Source organism: Culex pipiens, chromosome 1, assembly GCF_016801865.2.
Source record: "Culex pipiens pallens isolate TS chromosome 1, TS_CPP_V2, whole genome shotgun sequence".
In the NCBI taxonomy this organism is placed as follows: domain Eukaryota; kingdom Metazoa; phylum Arthropoda; class Insecta; order Diptera; family Culicidae; genus Culex; species Culex pipiens.
Genome location: NC_068937.1, coordinates 126,456,787 through 126,473,846, shown reverse-complemented (window position 1 = coordinate 126,473,846; position 17,060 = coordinate 126,456,787). Strand labels below are relative to the sequence as shown.

The window sequence follows — 17,060 nt, the reverse complement described above, 5'->3', positions numbered from 1 at the left end:
GATGATGATGGAGGTGGATGATGTTAAAGAATTTTTGGGGCTAAGTTGCTAAATAATTCCTTGAGATTTGTTGGAATTTAATGATTTCGGATTTTTAAGGTAATGTCTGTCTCACTCACCTGACGTGCCAATCTTGGGCTTATCCGGATACCCCCTAATGTATACTCCTTCTCCACCAGCTCCTTCCGGAAGCATCCCAATTCCTCCTCCCGCTCCAGCTCCTCCTGCTCCGCCTCCCATCCCCACCGAACTTCGGCCCGATTCCTCCCCACTCTCCAACCCATAGTGGTAACCTCCACCGTGGGACGACCCCCCGGAACTGCTTCCCCCACCGCCAACGGCCACCGAGGTCGTCGGACCCGGTTCTTCCGGGTCGGGCATCGGCGGGTAGATCGGGTCGCAGCACTCCCGCTCGGGGAACTCACTGGCCCGAGCTTCGGGCAGGACCCCGGTCATCACCAGCAGGACTAGGACGACCACTGCCAAAGGGGTGGAACTCGGTGGGACTCTTCGACCTTGGGCAAGGTCATTGGGAGAGCTGGTGGTTGTTGCACTGCTGCTGCTGATCCACGGCAGCGACTTTGAAGTTGCGCGTGGTTGGTGTGGCCAACTTGTGGCCACGATCTGGCCGGGGCCAGACGCCGCCCCGGAGCACTCGATGCACCGTCGTCGTTTCATTTTATGCGAATCCTTATTCGATACCTTCTCATTATACTCGGATGAAGTTTAATCTTTATTAGCCGCTCGTCGTTGTGGTCGTGGCCGACGTTCCCTGTGAACACACCGGAGTTGCAAGCACTTCACAATTTTCACTTTGGAGGGTAGAGCTCTTGAAGGGAGGGGCTTGGGGACCAGGGACCACCACACGGTTGTTCTACCAGGATTCGGGTTTGTTAACGATTCTCCACAGTCATTGAGAGATTTTCTTTGCGAAAAAGGTGGCAAAGTTTGGCTACATCTTATTGTGGGAGTTTAATATTTTTATTATTTGTTCTTGTACAACCTTTAAGACTTGAAGATTCAACAAGATTAGAAACTATTAAGGCTTTGATAACACAGGTCACCAAAAATGGAGAAAAATTAAAAAAGTCAGACCACAAAAACCCAAAATGGTGTGTCAAAAGCCAACACATGTGACAGGCCATATTAATACAGATCTAAATTAAATTTACATTTCAGAATCCAAATAAAAACAAAAGAAAAAAAGAAATTCAAAAGAAACGATAGTGGATAAGCAACTGGTCGTTTCTTTACAATTAAAAGAGAAAAATTTATAAAAGCATTATATTTTTAACATAACCTAGCCCGGAAATCACCATGAATTAAGAAGATATTTGCACTCTTTTCACCTATTAATTAATTTTCATACATAATTTGTCCCACAGTCCTATACTATACAAAATTGTATGCAATGGGACATTTTTGCAAATGCAAATGCATTGCAAGTTCTTCGAGAAAAATAACAAAAAAAAAGATGTTTATGCTTTTTGCCTTTCTTACTAAAGGTATAGGGTTTGCTTTTGGCTCCGGCTCCAAATCAAGCTTCGTTCCTAAATCATTTCTCGAGAAATATTTATTAGAAAAATCTGCAAAAAATCATGGACGATCGATTTTCGACGCCCGATCGTTTGACAATGACAGAATTGGTCTATCTCCAATATCTGAATTTTGGCGCTTAATTTACTGTAGAGCACGCGTGACGTCCGTGTGTGGTAAAAAAGTGCTCAATTTTGTGGTAGGGGGTTTCTCAGAGCCCACATTATGGATTTAAGCTCTCTTGGGCGTATTTGAAAGGGGATGTGCTGAACCTGAACCAGTTCCATACCAAATTTGAATTTATCCATTTTTTAAGGGGACTCGGAGTATGTTTTCACCTGATCAGGCGGTTTTCAAATAAAAATTCGGTTGAAAATTGAAATATTGAAATCGTTTATTTATCCAAAATATTGCATTTTTCGAGCCCTACATCCTCCCAAATTTTCATCCATGTCGGTAATGTGGTTCATGATTTACAACTTGTGGACTTATTCACTGTGAGGGGGTAAAAGCCAATTTTCACCAAATGCCAAAACTATTCCTTTGGCATTTTATCTATTTTTGTTTCTCCTTATCATAATCTAGACCATAATCGAGGATCTGAAACAAACTTGACCTCATTCGAATTCACCGTTCAGATTTTAGAAAATTTCCATTTTTGCCTTTCTTACTAGAGAAAGGTATAGGGTTTGCTTTTGGCTCCGACTCCAAATCAAGCTTCGTTCTCAAATCGTTTCTCGAGAAATATTCATTCGAAAAATCTGCAAAAAATCATGGACGATCGATTTTCGTCGCCTCGTCGACAAGTTGTCAAGTTGAGCTTCACATGCAGACGCGAGTAATGCTGGCGCGTATAGAGTTTTGATACTAGATTACCCCCTTTTTGTACAAGTTGCCCTATCGATTGCTCGTTAATCATACATCGCCTATCATGATTATCTATGCTAAGCTTCAGTGAACGCAAACACGACGCAAGCAGCTGTCCGTTCTGAAGCCCCATTCGCAATTTTTGTCTTTCTTTCTTTTTCTTGCTCATTCTCTGATCGTTCTCTGAGCGACCATATTGCTGGTGAGAGTACAAGCTTCCTATGCGCCAGTGAAAACGCACATCGCGGTTTTTTTTCTAGCTTCGGTACGAGCCTTTTTGTGTGTTAGTATTTTGGTTCATCGTACCAGCGCACCAAGACATGCGTCGGCTCGTCGGCAATGAACCCAGCGTATGGGCCAAGGTGGTTCACTCGTTACGTTTTCGTTTGTCGTAGTGAAGTCGTACCGAGCGCTCAGTCGCAGTATACTTCCCAATCCCAAAAACGCCTAAATGTATACTACATAATTTTCTGGCTTGCTTTTTTAAAGCTCACAATTTTAACTAACGCCTAAATAGAGACGTGGCGTTACATCGTGCTGCCACCTGGTGTTTTAAAGCGCAAGAGTGGAAAAGTGCTGAGTCATCGTCTAAAAATAGACGGCGTCCTATCTCGCCCAGCAAAATGAAGTCGATAAAGTAGTCGGTTTCGATGAGAAAAAGTGGAAAAAGTGGCCTAAAAATAGCGACGCCATCCCCCTATGTCAGTTTAGTGAAATCCAGTAGGCGTTTCAAAGCTTTCAAGTTTTCTCGTTAGTTTTTGATATTTTGAAAAATGAAAAAAACATTCAGAGAATACAAATAATTTGGCGTTAGGCAGAAAACATTACGAACATCGAAAATTGTGAGCTTTAAAAGCTAAAATGCTTTTGTGCGAGTACAACTTACACCCCGCCATGACGAATGGAGCAAAAAAACAGCGCTTCTCAGTTATTTGAATAAATCAGGTTTGTTTTTGAATTTATTAATGAATATTTCTTTGAAAAAAAAATTCAACTGCCGTTATCTTCCTTTTGTAAGAAAGGCTCTATCTCACCCCAGGTGGGATTAAATCGGGTTTTTTATTTCTTTGGGAAAATATAATTAACTTCAGTAAATTATTGAAATAAAGTTCAAATAATTAGTGCCTTAATTTTTTTAATTTTGATGATGATTTTACTAGTGCATTACTTCTTTTGCTATTTTTCTATTGTTTTAAAAGGATGTTATTAAATCATTTAGAAAATAATTGTTTTGTAATCTACGTACTTTTTCTTTTGATTTATTTTCATCAAGAGCTCTTGGGTAACGAATGATAACAAAAATATTGTTTTACTATTTTTAATATATTTAACATATTGAACACTTCCAATTTGGCCGTTATGTAAGATTATAAATTTCCAAACCCCTTTAGAGAATTTTTGGGGCTCAAATTTGGAGTGGGGGTTCTTTGACCCAAATAATTAGACCCGTATTTTTTTGTTTGGCGATTAGCGTGCTCCTATCCGAAATAGGGTGGTACAAAAAATGTCATTTTTCGTCGATTTTCGCTAAAAGCACATTTTTTAAAAAATCATGGGGACCATCCATAAACCACGTGGACACATTAGGGGGGGGGGGGGGGGGGGGAGGGGTTTTTATGTCGATTGTCCACAGTCCTTACAGAGCGCCATGTTTCAAAAGAAAGGTTATTAGTTGGGCTTTTCAGGAAAAATATGTGTAGGTTCGAAAAAAGGTATTTGAAAAGGTCCTATGAAAATTGCTTTAGCTAATTTGAAAGTTTGGTATCTGAAAATATTTTTCCCTGATTTCTTGTTATATTTTACATAACATATCCAAAAATTGCGAATATCCATTGACAAGATTCGGAGATATGATTTTTTGAACATAAAAACTTGGTTTTGACGAAATTTACTCCCAGTAAATTTATTTCAGAAAAATAATCTTAATCCAAATTAAAATGAATAAAACAAAACATTTCTTTCACAAAGTCAATGATTTTCTCAAGAACTGCTTCACTGCAGTTACCATCACCCAGAAGAAAAAAAAAAGTAGAGAAAATGAGCGAAAGTCCTTAAAACAGAGTGCAAATGGTGCTGGGTGCAGTTATAAATCCTTGACCATCGACACTCCCGCGGCACGGTGGTGCACATTCCACGTGGGATCGTTGGGTGGTTGGCTAGCCGATGTTTGTTACCTTTTTGACCCTAATTGGAATCATGGCCGTTGGTGGTGGTGGTGGTCTAGAAGTGTTATTTTGATTTAACGTGGATCGCAGCTGAATGGTGCTTGGCCAAACGAGCTTAATTGCAATTTCGGTGGAAACTTGAGGGTTTATTTTTATCGACACAAGAGAGAGGGGTTAAAAAACGCGAAATGCTGTTGAAGTTTGCGTGATAATTGCGAAATCGCACTTCGGTAAATAATCCAATTAGATTTAATTTTATGGGGTTATCTATTTTGGAGAAGAACGTTGAGTGTTCACTTAAACTTTCAAGAACTACTTTTATAAAATGGAAAAAAAAATCAAACAAATTCAACAGAGTTGTTCTTTCAAGTCCGCTAACAAAATCACAAAAATAAACCAAACCCTGGGCAGTTAATCTGAACGAAACAATTTATGACCCACCGTCCAAGCGATTATATACAACCTGGGTTTGGTGGTCCTGTATCGTACTCAACCAAAAAAAAATTCTACTTCGAATCGATATTCGTGCCCTGGCCTACCTTATTATCCGGTCGGTTGGCCGAGCCGTCCCTCTCTTCTTGTGGACCATGGCCACCACTCGCCACTGACCAGGTAGGACTTTGATAATTATTCTTGCCCGAAGGAATTTTCACCAAGTTTTCCCAACCCCCTCCCTTTCGCTTTCCAAACCCTGGCGTCCGGTTAATTAGCACCGTCGCCATCATTTTCACCTCTAGCCTCGCGTTTTTGTTTGTGTTTTTTTTTCTGTTCCGTTCTTTTGCCCGTTTTGGGTGGAAAATAACGATGGGAAAAACGGAAGGAAAAATCCCGGCTTTTCGCGCGACGGCCACGCGCGCTCGCTCGGGAACGGAAAATTTATGTTATTACACATTATAACGTGGGGGGGGAGGGCGCCACACTAACACACGTTGGGTAGGAAAAAAAGTGTTGAGTAAGTTTCGGAAAGAACTTGTACATATTAAATATTTTTGTTTCAATAAAAAGTATAAATTTGTTTGACGGATAATATTAACTTGATTTTTGTTATAACCACTGCCTTCAAATTTATTAACTAATCTTAATATATGTCCTCCCCCTTTCCCATGGATGAGGTGTCGAACGGTTTTTTTTTTTGGCAAGCTTGGGCTGGATTTAAGCATAACGACCATCACACTTTTGGAGGGCTTCCACGCCGGGAACCGTGTAGTTATAATTTAATATGCTACCTTGCATCACTGCCCGGTGGAACTTGGCGAGGGCAAATCGACACGAAAGTTTATGAACTGAGCCAAGTTTAGTTAAACAAAAAGATGTTTTATGTTGTTGGTAAAAGGAGAATGTTCTCTACAATATCGCAAAATTTTCCAGGTTTCTTAAATTTTTATTTTGATTTAGATGAAACTTTGTCAAAAGAAGGAATTTTGCATAATTTTTTTTCATACAGGTCTCCATTAAATTTTAAATTTTAAAATGGGTAATCTCTGTATCATGAGAAGGGATTTTCTAAACAACTTGGTGTCTTCGGCAAAGTTGTAGGTTATAATTAAAATTTTTCGGAAAAAATAGATAATCTTAATAAAAAAAATATCTGGAAAAAAATCAATTTTAATAATTTTAAATACATTTTAAATTTTTAATTAATTCTAAATAATTGTTAAATATGTTTTTAGGGACTCAAAAGACATTTTCAGAGCCATTTTACGTGATGGTGCAAAATCTGATTCAGGAGATATGATCTTGTTTTTCAGAAAACCTGGACAGATACAATATTAAAAAAAAATTCAAAGCACAATAAAATGTTGCTTTTATTTTTTTTTGATAAAATATACCGTTTCAAAGTAATATCTACTTTAAAAAAAATCGTTAATTTCCCTTCGTTTTTTTTTTATTTTAAAAATAATTCTCGAAAGAAAAGCACCTCTAAAAAAAAATTTTAAAATGCTGAGTATTATCTACAATTTTTTTCTCTGGAACTTTGAAAATCGGCAAAAATAGAGTTTGAATCGATGATTGGGATTTTTCCTAAGTGACTCTGATTAGTGTATAGTTTTAAACTGAGGATGTCTAGGAACTTTTGGCCATATTTTTAATGCAATAAAATTAAAATTTTGCGAAACATTCAGATGATTTCAATGAAAATAATTTCAAAGTTTTTAAATCTAGGTTTACTTATGAAAAGGTCAAATAGGTAGTATTTTACAAATTCATAACGTAGACTAAATTTGAAAAAAAGGTAAGAATATTTTTATTGAAACGATCACAATTTTTTCTGAAAATGTATTTCAGAAATTAATTGTCCGATTTTCAAAGCTCCAGAGTAAAAAATTAGGTAATTCTTATCATTTCAAAAACATATTTTTCATAGGTGCTTTTCTTTTAAGAAGTATTTTTAGGATGCAAAAAGAAATGATAAAATAAAAAACTAACTTAATCAACCCATGTGGTTGTAGCCTTCATCACTCATTACCAACAATGGCTGTACACAAATTTCATCTATTTTTTAGAAGTGAAGACTTCCATCATTGTCATGATTTTTCGTTCAAAGATATAAATATTGCGTCGCTTTCAATATTTTGACAAAATTCCTTCAACAAGTTGTTTAGAACAGGGCCCTGCGTATGCTGATTCCTTTTGGTAACGATTATCCCATTCCTTGTAAAGTTATGGAAATCGTCATTAATCAATGATTGCCAACTAGGACGTCAATGATTGTACCACAAAATTATATAAATTTTTAAACGCATTTGATTTAGATCGAAAATTCTTTCAGTGGCTTGAAGAACTCAACAAACGGCACATGCTGATTCCTTTTGGTACTGAAATTCGTTAAATTGAATTTAATACAGAATATTTTATAGTGATGATCAATTTTCTCCAAAAATGATCAACGGCTTCACCTTAAGTGAGATCCGGCTTCCAAAAAGTACATCAATTTCTCTTAAGGGGCCATATCTCGAGTCCGGGTTGCCAGATCTTCAATGTTTTGGACTCGTTGGAAAGGTCTTTAGATAACCTTACCAACGATGGGTCGAATGATGGATCCGGACATTGTGTACATACATTTAAGTGAGATCCGGATATATGTGAAAACACATTGTTATACATAACTTTTGAACTACTTATCGAAACTTCAATCTGTATAAAACTCGATCTATGGGACCCTCAGCCAGTGCCGAGAAACATGAGCTAGTTTGTTGGTCAAATACATACACACACATACACACAGACATTTGTTCAGTTTTCGAATCTGAGTCGATATGTATACGTGAAGGTGGGTCTACGACGTTTTTATACAAAGTTCATTTTTAGAGCAGGATTATAGCCTTACCTCAGTGAGGAAGGCAAAAGTATAAAAATTGGTTTCAACATTTGAATGAACAATTATTTCAATATGCAGTATACACCCGTCCAGTTTTTCTGCAATCATTAATTTCCAAAATATCTTTTATAGACGATGCATTTTTTTTGGCGAACAAATTTTTTTCGCGGTAATGTACATTGGAATTTTATAAAATTAAAAAAAAAATCAAAGCGAGCCCAACACGCTTAATTTGATAATGAATCAGAAAAATGCATTTTAGATTGTTTTCAGATGATTAGACTGCTGTTTTCTTTTAATTTTTGACGTTTTTTAAAAAAAGTATTTTTTTGCCCCCTGATTTTTCGGACAAGTTTTGAAGGGGTAAAAAAAAGTAAATCTTTCCCAGTTCCTGTGGGGAACACTCGTGAAGAGTATCGGGGCCGGCATTTACAAAGCGGATTCAGTGACAGTTTATTAATCAACTTAATGTTAACATGTTAAGGTTATTGTTAACATTCCAGTTTGTGAGATACACTACCTTCCCTTTACTAAACAATCGAATCCAGAAGGGAAAAGATCACCAGTTGTGTTGGTACGAGCCGGGTTTTGAACCCCGATCTACCGCTTACGAGACGGAAGCTTTACCACTGGGCTACGTGGCTCGGTCAGGGTGAAGGGGTGGAGCGGCAAAAACTTTGAAAAATATTTGTAACAGCGTAAAAAGTCACTGAAATTATTTGGAAACTTTTTCCGTGTACCTTTTTTCAAAAAAGTTTTTAACAACTGAATTAGACGATGTGTAAAAAGTAAATCTTTCCCAGTTCCTGAGGGGAACACCCTTGAAGAGTATCGGGGCCGGCATTTACAAAGCGGATTCAGTGGCAGTTTCATTCTCAACTTAATGTTAACATGTTAAGGTTAATGTTAACATTCCATAGGTCGCCTTCCTAAGGTGTCGTGATAAGGTCCAGTTTGTGACGATACACTACCTTCCCTTTACTAAGCAATCGATTCCAGAAGGGAAAAGATCACCAGTTGTGTTGGTCCGAGCCGGGATTCGAACCCCGATCTACCGCTTACTAGGCGGGAGCGTTACCACTAGGCTACGTGGCTCGGTCAAGACGATGTGTGCTATTGTTTAACGTTGAGAAATTCGATACGGTTTCACAAATCGACTTTGTATTTTTGCTTTAGGTGGAACTTTTTTCCAAGCATTCCCTATGCCAAATGAAGCCATTTTGCATGATTTATCTGTCCATATCATAAATCCATAAGTTTTCGTACAAATTGTCGTAATGGTAATTCAAAATGGGTATTCGTAAACTTCAATCCTGAGAAGGAATTTCCTGATAGATTATGTGTCTGTGATAAAGTTGTAAATTATTAATAATACCGAGAAGGTATTTTTGATTTCCGACTATTTCAATATGTTTTTCAGGACTAATCATGGCATCGATAAATACAAATTTAAAATCTTTAAAAAATTTCAGGCAATTTCTGCTTTCAAAATAAAGCAAGTTTTTATGTCACTGTGCCACTTTTAGATTATATTCAAGAGAGTACACTAAAAATTTAGCAACACTTTCATTGCTTTAAAAATTGATGCAAATTTATGATAAGCCTTAATAGATTTTTTGTATTTCGATGATTTTTTTCTGAATATCAAGAAAAATTCAGTCCAAAGAAATGTCAGAAGAAATGTCAAAAAAGGTTCTATCTTTCGCGGCGCCAAAAATCTGATTCAGACTTCAGACTTTTATTTCACCAAAATGCCCGAACACTACAGTTTAAGGTGGAGTCAAAACATCAATTTGTGAAAAATCACTCATAATTTGATTAAAATTTATCAAATTTAGAAAGAAAATCACAAGTCTGACGTGCGGCACCATGAAATCCTTCCTTTTATTTTTCGGTTTGTACCAAATTATTTTGACGGGTGGAATTTCATTTTGCAGTTATTTTTTTTTTTTTGATTTCTTACAATTATGCCTTGAAGGACACTGAATTACACATTTGTTTCCGGACAATATGTTGCTGTATTTTCATGAATTGAACCAAGAAATATTCTGTCGTCTTGCTGGAATTGCGGCAATTTCTAAGAATGCTGTAAATCTGTAAAATTTGGAAATTTCTTTACTGAGGTCAATCATTGGTCAAATATGTAAGTTAGAGTCTTCCAAGGCATATTCATAGGAAATTTGATGGAAATGTACATGAATCCGTCGATTTTCAGCAACTTTTGTGAAGAAATATCTTATGAAATTCAAAAAAAAATCACTTAAAAAAAGTTGCTCTTAACCTCCGATGAAATATTTCGATGAACACTGCATAATGTCGGGAAAGAGCCTGCCAAATATCAGACCTGTCGGTTTTTTTTTAAATTGATGTTCTTAAAAAAATACCTTGTGGTAAAAAAAAACTATGTAATTACATAAATTCTTTAGTTTATTCAATCTAGAAGAATGTAATAGAAATAATTCAGAATCGTATACATGATTTTGAACAAAATGATTTTTTTTTAAGACATGATTCAGAACTCAGATCGACAATTTCCGAAATTGAGCCGCTCCTCAACTCAGATTAATTGACATTTCATCAAATCGGATGAGCCTTCATCAAACTTTCGCTACATTATCATTTTTCTTGCCCAATAATTGACACCAAGAGTGACACACTTACACTTTTGCGCAGAAAGCATCAATAATTTCAACTGTGGCAACTCCAACTTGCGGTCCGATTGATTAACCGCCCCATTGCCCGGTCGTGACACGTGTCATTCATCCCAGCTGGAGACATCTCCGCAAATCGATTTACTGTCACTGATCTTTGTGTAATTACCACCATATTTCGGAGAGCGGAATTATGTCATTATTATTCAGTGCTGCCCTGTGTGCTGCAGTGGTTGCATACCGGTAGGCGAATTGCCTAACGCGAGGGGTTTGATGTTGACGATTTAAGGGTTGCAGCCACGGTTTGTGTGTGCATAATTCCGACCGGGTCAGGTCAATCGGGACCGCCAAGGGAAAAGCGCATAATTTGGCTGAATTTGCTGGTGCGCAATTCACCCGAAAGAGGTCACTGCTCAATTAAAATGGAACGCCAAAGCCAGCCAGATTGGCCCCGCGGTTCGTGACTTTTGGTCCACGTGGCCGTGATTTTTTTCTGTGTGAGTTCACGCGAGAAAAACTTGGACCCTAATTATTCGACCTTGGCGATTTCACGCTCGATTTGGCCCGACGAACCTCATGAAAATTGGAAAATTAACTTCCCGAGTGGCCTCGCCCCAGCGAGTCATTGTGAGGAACAAATATAATTTCAAAAACTAATTATTCCTCACCCTCCAAACTCCCCCAACCCGAAAGAGGGGTAAGACAGTCACGGCATCACGGAAAATTGGCCCCGACTCAATGGCGATAATCACGTGGAAGAGCGGAGTCCTTGGCTCCACTATCTGTCATTATAGGAAAAGAAAGAGACAAGAATAGCTTCGTCGTCGTCGTCGTGACAAAAAAAAAAGCCTGAAACACGAAAATAGTGCCCGTGTCATGTCGGACACCTCTCCCTAGACTCGAACCCACCAACGGGGAAATATTCAATCACGCAGCTGTCAAAGTTTTGAGTGGTGTTGCGAATAACAGACAATGCCTACTAGTAGAGTGTCTATTTCAGGGTCTTCGACGAACAACAGCAGAAAAAAACACGTTATTTATTGAACTTGAGAAAATCCAATTAATTCCAAGTTTGGGGCCATTTTCTGGTCACGAACGAGGGCCAAGTTTTCGGGCCTAGTCACTTCGAGAGAGGGAAGGCGAGGCGGGTGGAAATCGGTCTTGGAGAGGAACTTCCCGACAGGGAATACTGCCAAGAGTGATGAATGAACGATAGTTTTTTTTTATGTTGCGTCTTGGGAATGTGAAACATCTGATGTCATAGCACAGACTTATGTTATTGAACTTATTGTATTTTATTTTTCAAACATTTGACGTTTGCTGTTATAAAACAACTAAAATTCAATAATGTTCGAGTTTAAGGTACTTTTATGCATAACAACAATCTTTTTAACCGAGTTGGGCATGTTTTTCCACAACATATTTTTTTCATAGAATTTTATGTGAATGCGAAGACAAACTTATCATAGATAATCACTTTATTTAGCTTGAAAAGGTTTTTAAAGGGTTTCATACATGTAAATCGACAAAAAAAAGTCAGAGGTTGGTGTGAGCATACACTTATTTTATTTAAAATCTGTTTTCAGGGCATTTAATAATATACATTTTTATCTATTACCAAAACAAATTAGAAGACATTTGGTTGTATCATTGCCGAGATATAGCTATTTGAAGTTAGCAGTTTAAAAAAACGGGTGCCAACTCAATACTGCCTTGACCAAATCGGCTCAAAATTTTGGTGAAGACTCGTTAAACCGGTCCGGTGTGCATGACGAAGGCCGATTTTCAAAAAACTTATTTTAGAAAAAGATTTAAATATTTTTGTGTTTTTCATATAAAAAATCGTCAGTTTTTGATTTTTGTATTTTTTGAAAAAGCAAAATTTCAAAATCGGGCTCCGTCATGCACACGGGATATGTCTCCAGAGTCTTCACCCCGCATTTCAGCCAATTTGGTCCATCCCATCTCGAGATATCGTGGCACCCGTAAATCAACTCGGTGTTAAGAGAAAAACACCAACAAAGTCTCTTACTCAGTTTTATTATGTAATATCTTCATGAAACTTTCAGGAGTGACTAAACATCATTTTTTTAGTGAATTCAATAAATTTTCTGTAATATGAAATTTTGTGATTTTCTACATGTATGTAACCCCTTAATGAACCCTCGATCCTCAATATTCAAATTTGAAGTATTTTTGTAACAAAGAGATAGTCTTTTTTGAAAATTTGAATTTCTGGAAGCTTGGCATACCGATATTGACATGAAAAAGAAACTTGAATGCTCAATAACTGGGTTGAAGCCCACTAAAAAGCAGTCAAAAAACAATAACAAACCAATACGATCAGGGTCAGTGGATGCAAAAATCAATTTTAACAACCAAAAATACATTTTTTTTATGTTTTCATGAAATTCCATGTTTCCCTCAAAGAATTGTTTAGATAAGGTCTTAAAACTTAAAAAATGTTTTGCATTGAAGATCCCCACGTCATTCTTGGATTTGCCCAATATGCGAGAACATTTGGTAACTGAAACATGCTTAAAGACCATCGACTGTAAATCAAACATTTTCAATTCTGAGTAAAAGATTTAATAATTTGATTGTAACAGAAAAATAAAATACTCTCAAAGCAATAAAAAGTCATTTATAAATTTCGTATTTTTTGATAACCATTTTACCAAAACAAAAAACCCCAAAATGGCACCTTCTACTTCATTGTAGAGGCAATTCACAAAAAAGATTTGCCATAGATCATTTTTTTTTTTTTTCAATATTTGATGCATTGAACTGTATTTAACCATCATTTTTTGCAATAGTTTTCTTTCTCAAATTTTAAAATTTATATTTTTGTATTTTTCCGTGTCCATTTCGACTGTTAATTTTAATGGGTTACATACTTGTAAATCAGTCAAAATTGAAATCGTTGGTATTAGCTTGCATTTAGGTATCACAAAAAATACACATTTTCAACTTCTCAAAATTTATGTTTCAATTTATAACAATCAGAAGATAACAAACGGGTGTCATGACATCTCATCACTGCAGTGAATAAATCGGATCATATTTGGGATGATGACTCGCCAAAAAGGATCCCGTTTGTATGACGATGACTGCTGATTTATAAAAAGTTCATTAAAAGTAAAAAAATCACCACCCCGTGCATGACTTTCATTTTTTTTGTATATTTCATGAAGGAAAGCCACCAAGAAAAAATTTATTTGATAAACTGATTTTTTTTCTTCAGCTTTTCTTTCTGGGATAATTGAACAATTATTTTCAGCCTCACAAAGTATTCGAATCGACGAAAATGAGTTTTTTCTAAGTGTCAACTAATCAACCTGGAATTTTTAACTGACGATATCTCAAAAAACCATTGGTTCGGTTTGCTGAAAACAAAATGAAAATAAATAATGCTTGGAAATCGAGCCAATAATTTCCACGATATTGCCAGTAAAAAAATACAGTTTAAAGTTTTAAAATATTAGGTGACAGTTGATAAAAATAATTTTCATTGGTTCTAATTTTTTGTTTCAATAAGTTTCTTCTCAGATTTCTTTTTTCTTTAAAAATTCAGAGGGAAAATTGTAGCAAATTTTCTCAACTTACAAAAAAAACTTCGGACGTGCTCTTCTTACAAAAAATATTTTTAAAATGCAAAAAAATAAATCGAAAATCGCCCAGAAGAGAAAGACAACAACATAAGAACAGTACATTTTATCAAAAAATCCAATGTCCATTTCGATTGCAAATTAGATTCGGGTTTTAAAAATAAGTTTTAATTTTTTTAATTTTTTTTACATTTTCAAAAAACACATTTTTTTCAAAAATCATATCTCCTCAACCAAATTTTGCATAATCATGCACTATGGTAAAATTTTCAGCATAATTTTACATATTAAAAACAGAATTTTAAAATACGTATTTTGGAAAACCCACTTTACTGAGTTGAACAAAAAACGGATTTTCCGTGTACCAACTTTGATAGGATTTCAATTTATTTTTGGAATATTTTCCAACTGGTGAGGTTTTTCTCATGATATTATTCTTATATTTAGTTATCTAAGTTTATAAGCTTTTCAACAAAATACATATAAATTTCAGGTATTTTTTTTAAAAAGTCGCAATTTTGCCTGAAATTTGTTAAAACTAGTTTTGTTTATAACATTAACAATTTATATTGCATTTTAACTGAATTCGAAGCACGAATCACAAGTTTTCAAATTTTATATAAAATTTGTTCAACTGAAAAGACCCAAAATTTTTTAGATTTTTTGGAATTATGTTTCAAAAAAACATATTATTTAATATTCACAACCTTATTTTACCTTCTCCGAGTGGAAAATTGTCCCAAGAATCCGAAAATACATTCCATTTTCCGATTCAAAATCATGTTCATTGAGAACATCATGACACTTAGAGAAGAATGCAATAATGCCTTTCATCAACATTTTCTTAATAATAGTTAACTATTTAAACTTTTCAAAATGTTATGAAAAGTTTTTCTTGAGGTACTTTGAACACTTCTCTACCACGGTCAGTATGATTCTAAACCATTCCGTATGTATTTAATTTGTTCTTTGCGGAAAAATCTCAAACTATCAAAATCACCCCGTTTTACGGTACCCTTTTTTCCGAAAATCTAAACCTACAACATTGCCGATGACACCAAATCGATCAAAAAATTCCTTTAAAGATACAACATTTCATATATTTTCATATCCATTTTGTTTTATTAGCCCTCAAAATTGTAGAGAAACTTGTATGGAAAAAAATCAATACAAGGACGAGGTTCATAAAAAAAGAAAACTCGATTTGCAAAAACGGAGAAAACTTTTCAGCTCATTTAAAATATGGAATATCTTCTACAAACTTTCATAAGAGATCGAAACATCAATTCACAGTTAAGAAAGATGATGTTAAAATTGTGTTGTGATAAATTCACATGGTTGTTACTCCTTTAAAAAAATAAGATGATTTGTAATGCACTCTAATTGTTCTAGAAGTAATTTCAAATTCACATTTTTCTCATATATATTTTCGTTCTTATAGACAGTAAATTTTGTTTCTTATCTCCACCGTTTTTTTCACGTCTATCATTCATCAACCAAACGTCTAATTCACTCAATTTCAAATCGATGCATACCGTTGTGCAGTTCATTCGCATGACCGATTCCCCGAACTAGATAAAAAAAAAACACTATCAATGATGTTCAATTATTCAAATTCCAACAAAATATCGATCAACTCCGGCTATGTTTCAGCACTGAGAGAACAAAAAAACATCTAACACTGACTGCCAAAGTGGTCGTCAGTCGGCGTGAACAGAGCGCGCGCCCGTAACTGACAGCCACAGAGACTGGCTAACTGGTATTCGCGAATGTGGGTTTCCATGAAGTGAACTTTATTTTTTATCCCCCCGCCTAGCGAGTTTGGCTATTTTGCAATCAACGTGTCACGCGTTCCGCAACTGGTTGGCTGCCATCGAAGTTTTCTCTTTTTTTTTGCTGCCTGATTTTCCGCGCCAGCAAAAACCTACACAAATGCATCGGAAAATTAAACAGCGCTCTCAGCTCATGCATCATACCGCCACGTGAATTGCAAATTTGGGGGGTGGAGAGGTGAAACGGATGGTGGGGTTGCCAAAATCGGCAGCGACATGCACTTTTGTGACGAGATTTCAAAAGTCCTGGCGTGTGCCCTCAACACGGGGAAAACCGCTGAAATTTGTGGGTTGGAGGGACTGGGCCTAAAAGTGCAGCTGCATTTCGACTAACAAACCAGCATTTTCCACGAAATTTTCATTTGCAGTGATGGCAAATTTCGGGGAAAAATGGTTGGTTATTGATTTTCCAAATTTAATTTGAGGCTTGAAAAACCATCCTCTTTTCATTACATCAAGAAAATCTACTGAAACATATTTCCAAGAAATTTTTTGATGGAGACGCACGATACTTCACATCACTGACTGTTAAGCATCAATCCTGCCAAACAGTGGAACGATGTGTCGAAACTAATGACAGGTGAAAACTGCTGAACTATGCCGTATTTAATCCTTCTTTCTGAGTGAGCCTGCATTCGTGCATGTATGTATGTGTGGGGGTGTGTTTAATGTCAACGACTTCACAAAAAAGCAGTCAAGGATGGATGTTGGATTGACACAGTTGGCATTAGAGAGCAAAGTCATGAATGTTGCGGACGTCAGCAGAAAGTCATGATTTCAAATGTTGGTTAAAATTGGTTGATTTCCATTTTGAGCTGGTGTTTCAATCAAAAGCATCAGAGTTTGAAATTTTTTTAATTTAAAAATTTAGTGTATTTTTTGCTAGTACCTTAAAATATGCTGATTACTTTTTTTTATGAAAGTCTTCAAACAATGATTTTTTTTGGGAAATTTAAAATTTAAAAATATCAATGATAACATTTCTAACATATCAATAAAATTTAAATAGAATTGCATTGAGTTATTTGTCTACTCGTATTCTGGGTTTAAAAACATTTAATTATTAAAAAAACCCTTGAATT

At 36.0% G+C, this 17,060-nt stretch overlaps 1 protein-coding gene across 9 annotated transcripts in view; it reads right to left on the bottom strand.

The window, feature by feature from the left end:
- The window catches only part of LOC120421797 (uncharacterized), a 418,386-nt gene that overhangs the window by 260,391 nt on the left and 140,935 nt on the right, over positions 1–17,060 (bottom strand). For 6 of the 9 annotated variants that reach the window (XM_039585069.2, XM_039585071.2, XM_039585068.2 and 3 more), the window contains exon 2: positions 120–772. The exons of 2 other annotated variants lie outside the window; for them this stretch is intronic. In XM_039585069.2, the coding sequence (XP_039441003.1) occupies positions 120–678 (559 nt within the window). In that variant the 5' untranslated portion in view covers positions 679–772. Of the gene's footprint in view, positions 1–119; positions 799–17,060 lie in introns of all 9 variants that reach the window. One more of the 9 variants, XM_052706537.1, reaches the window with a different exon arrangement.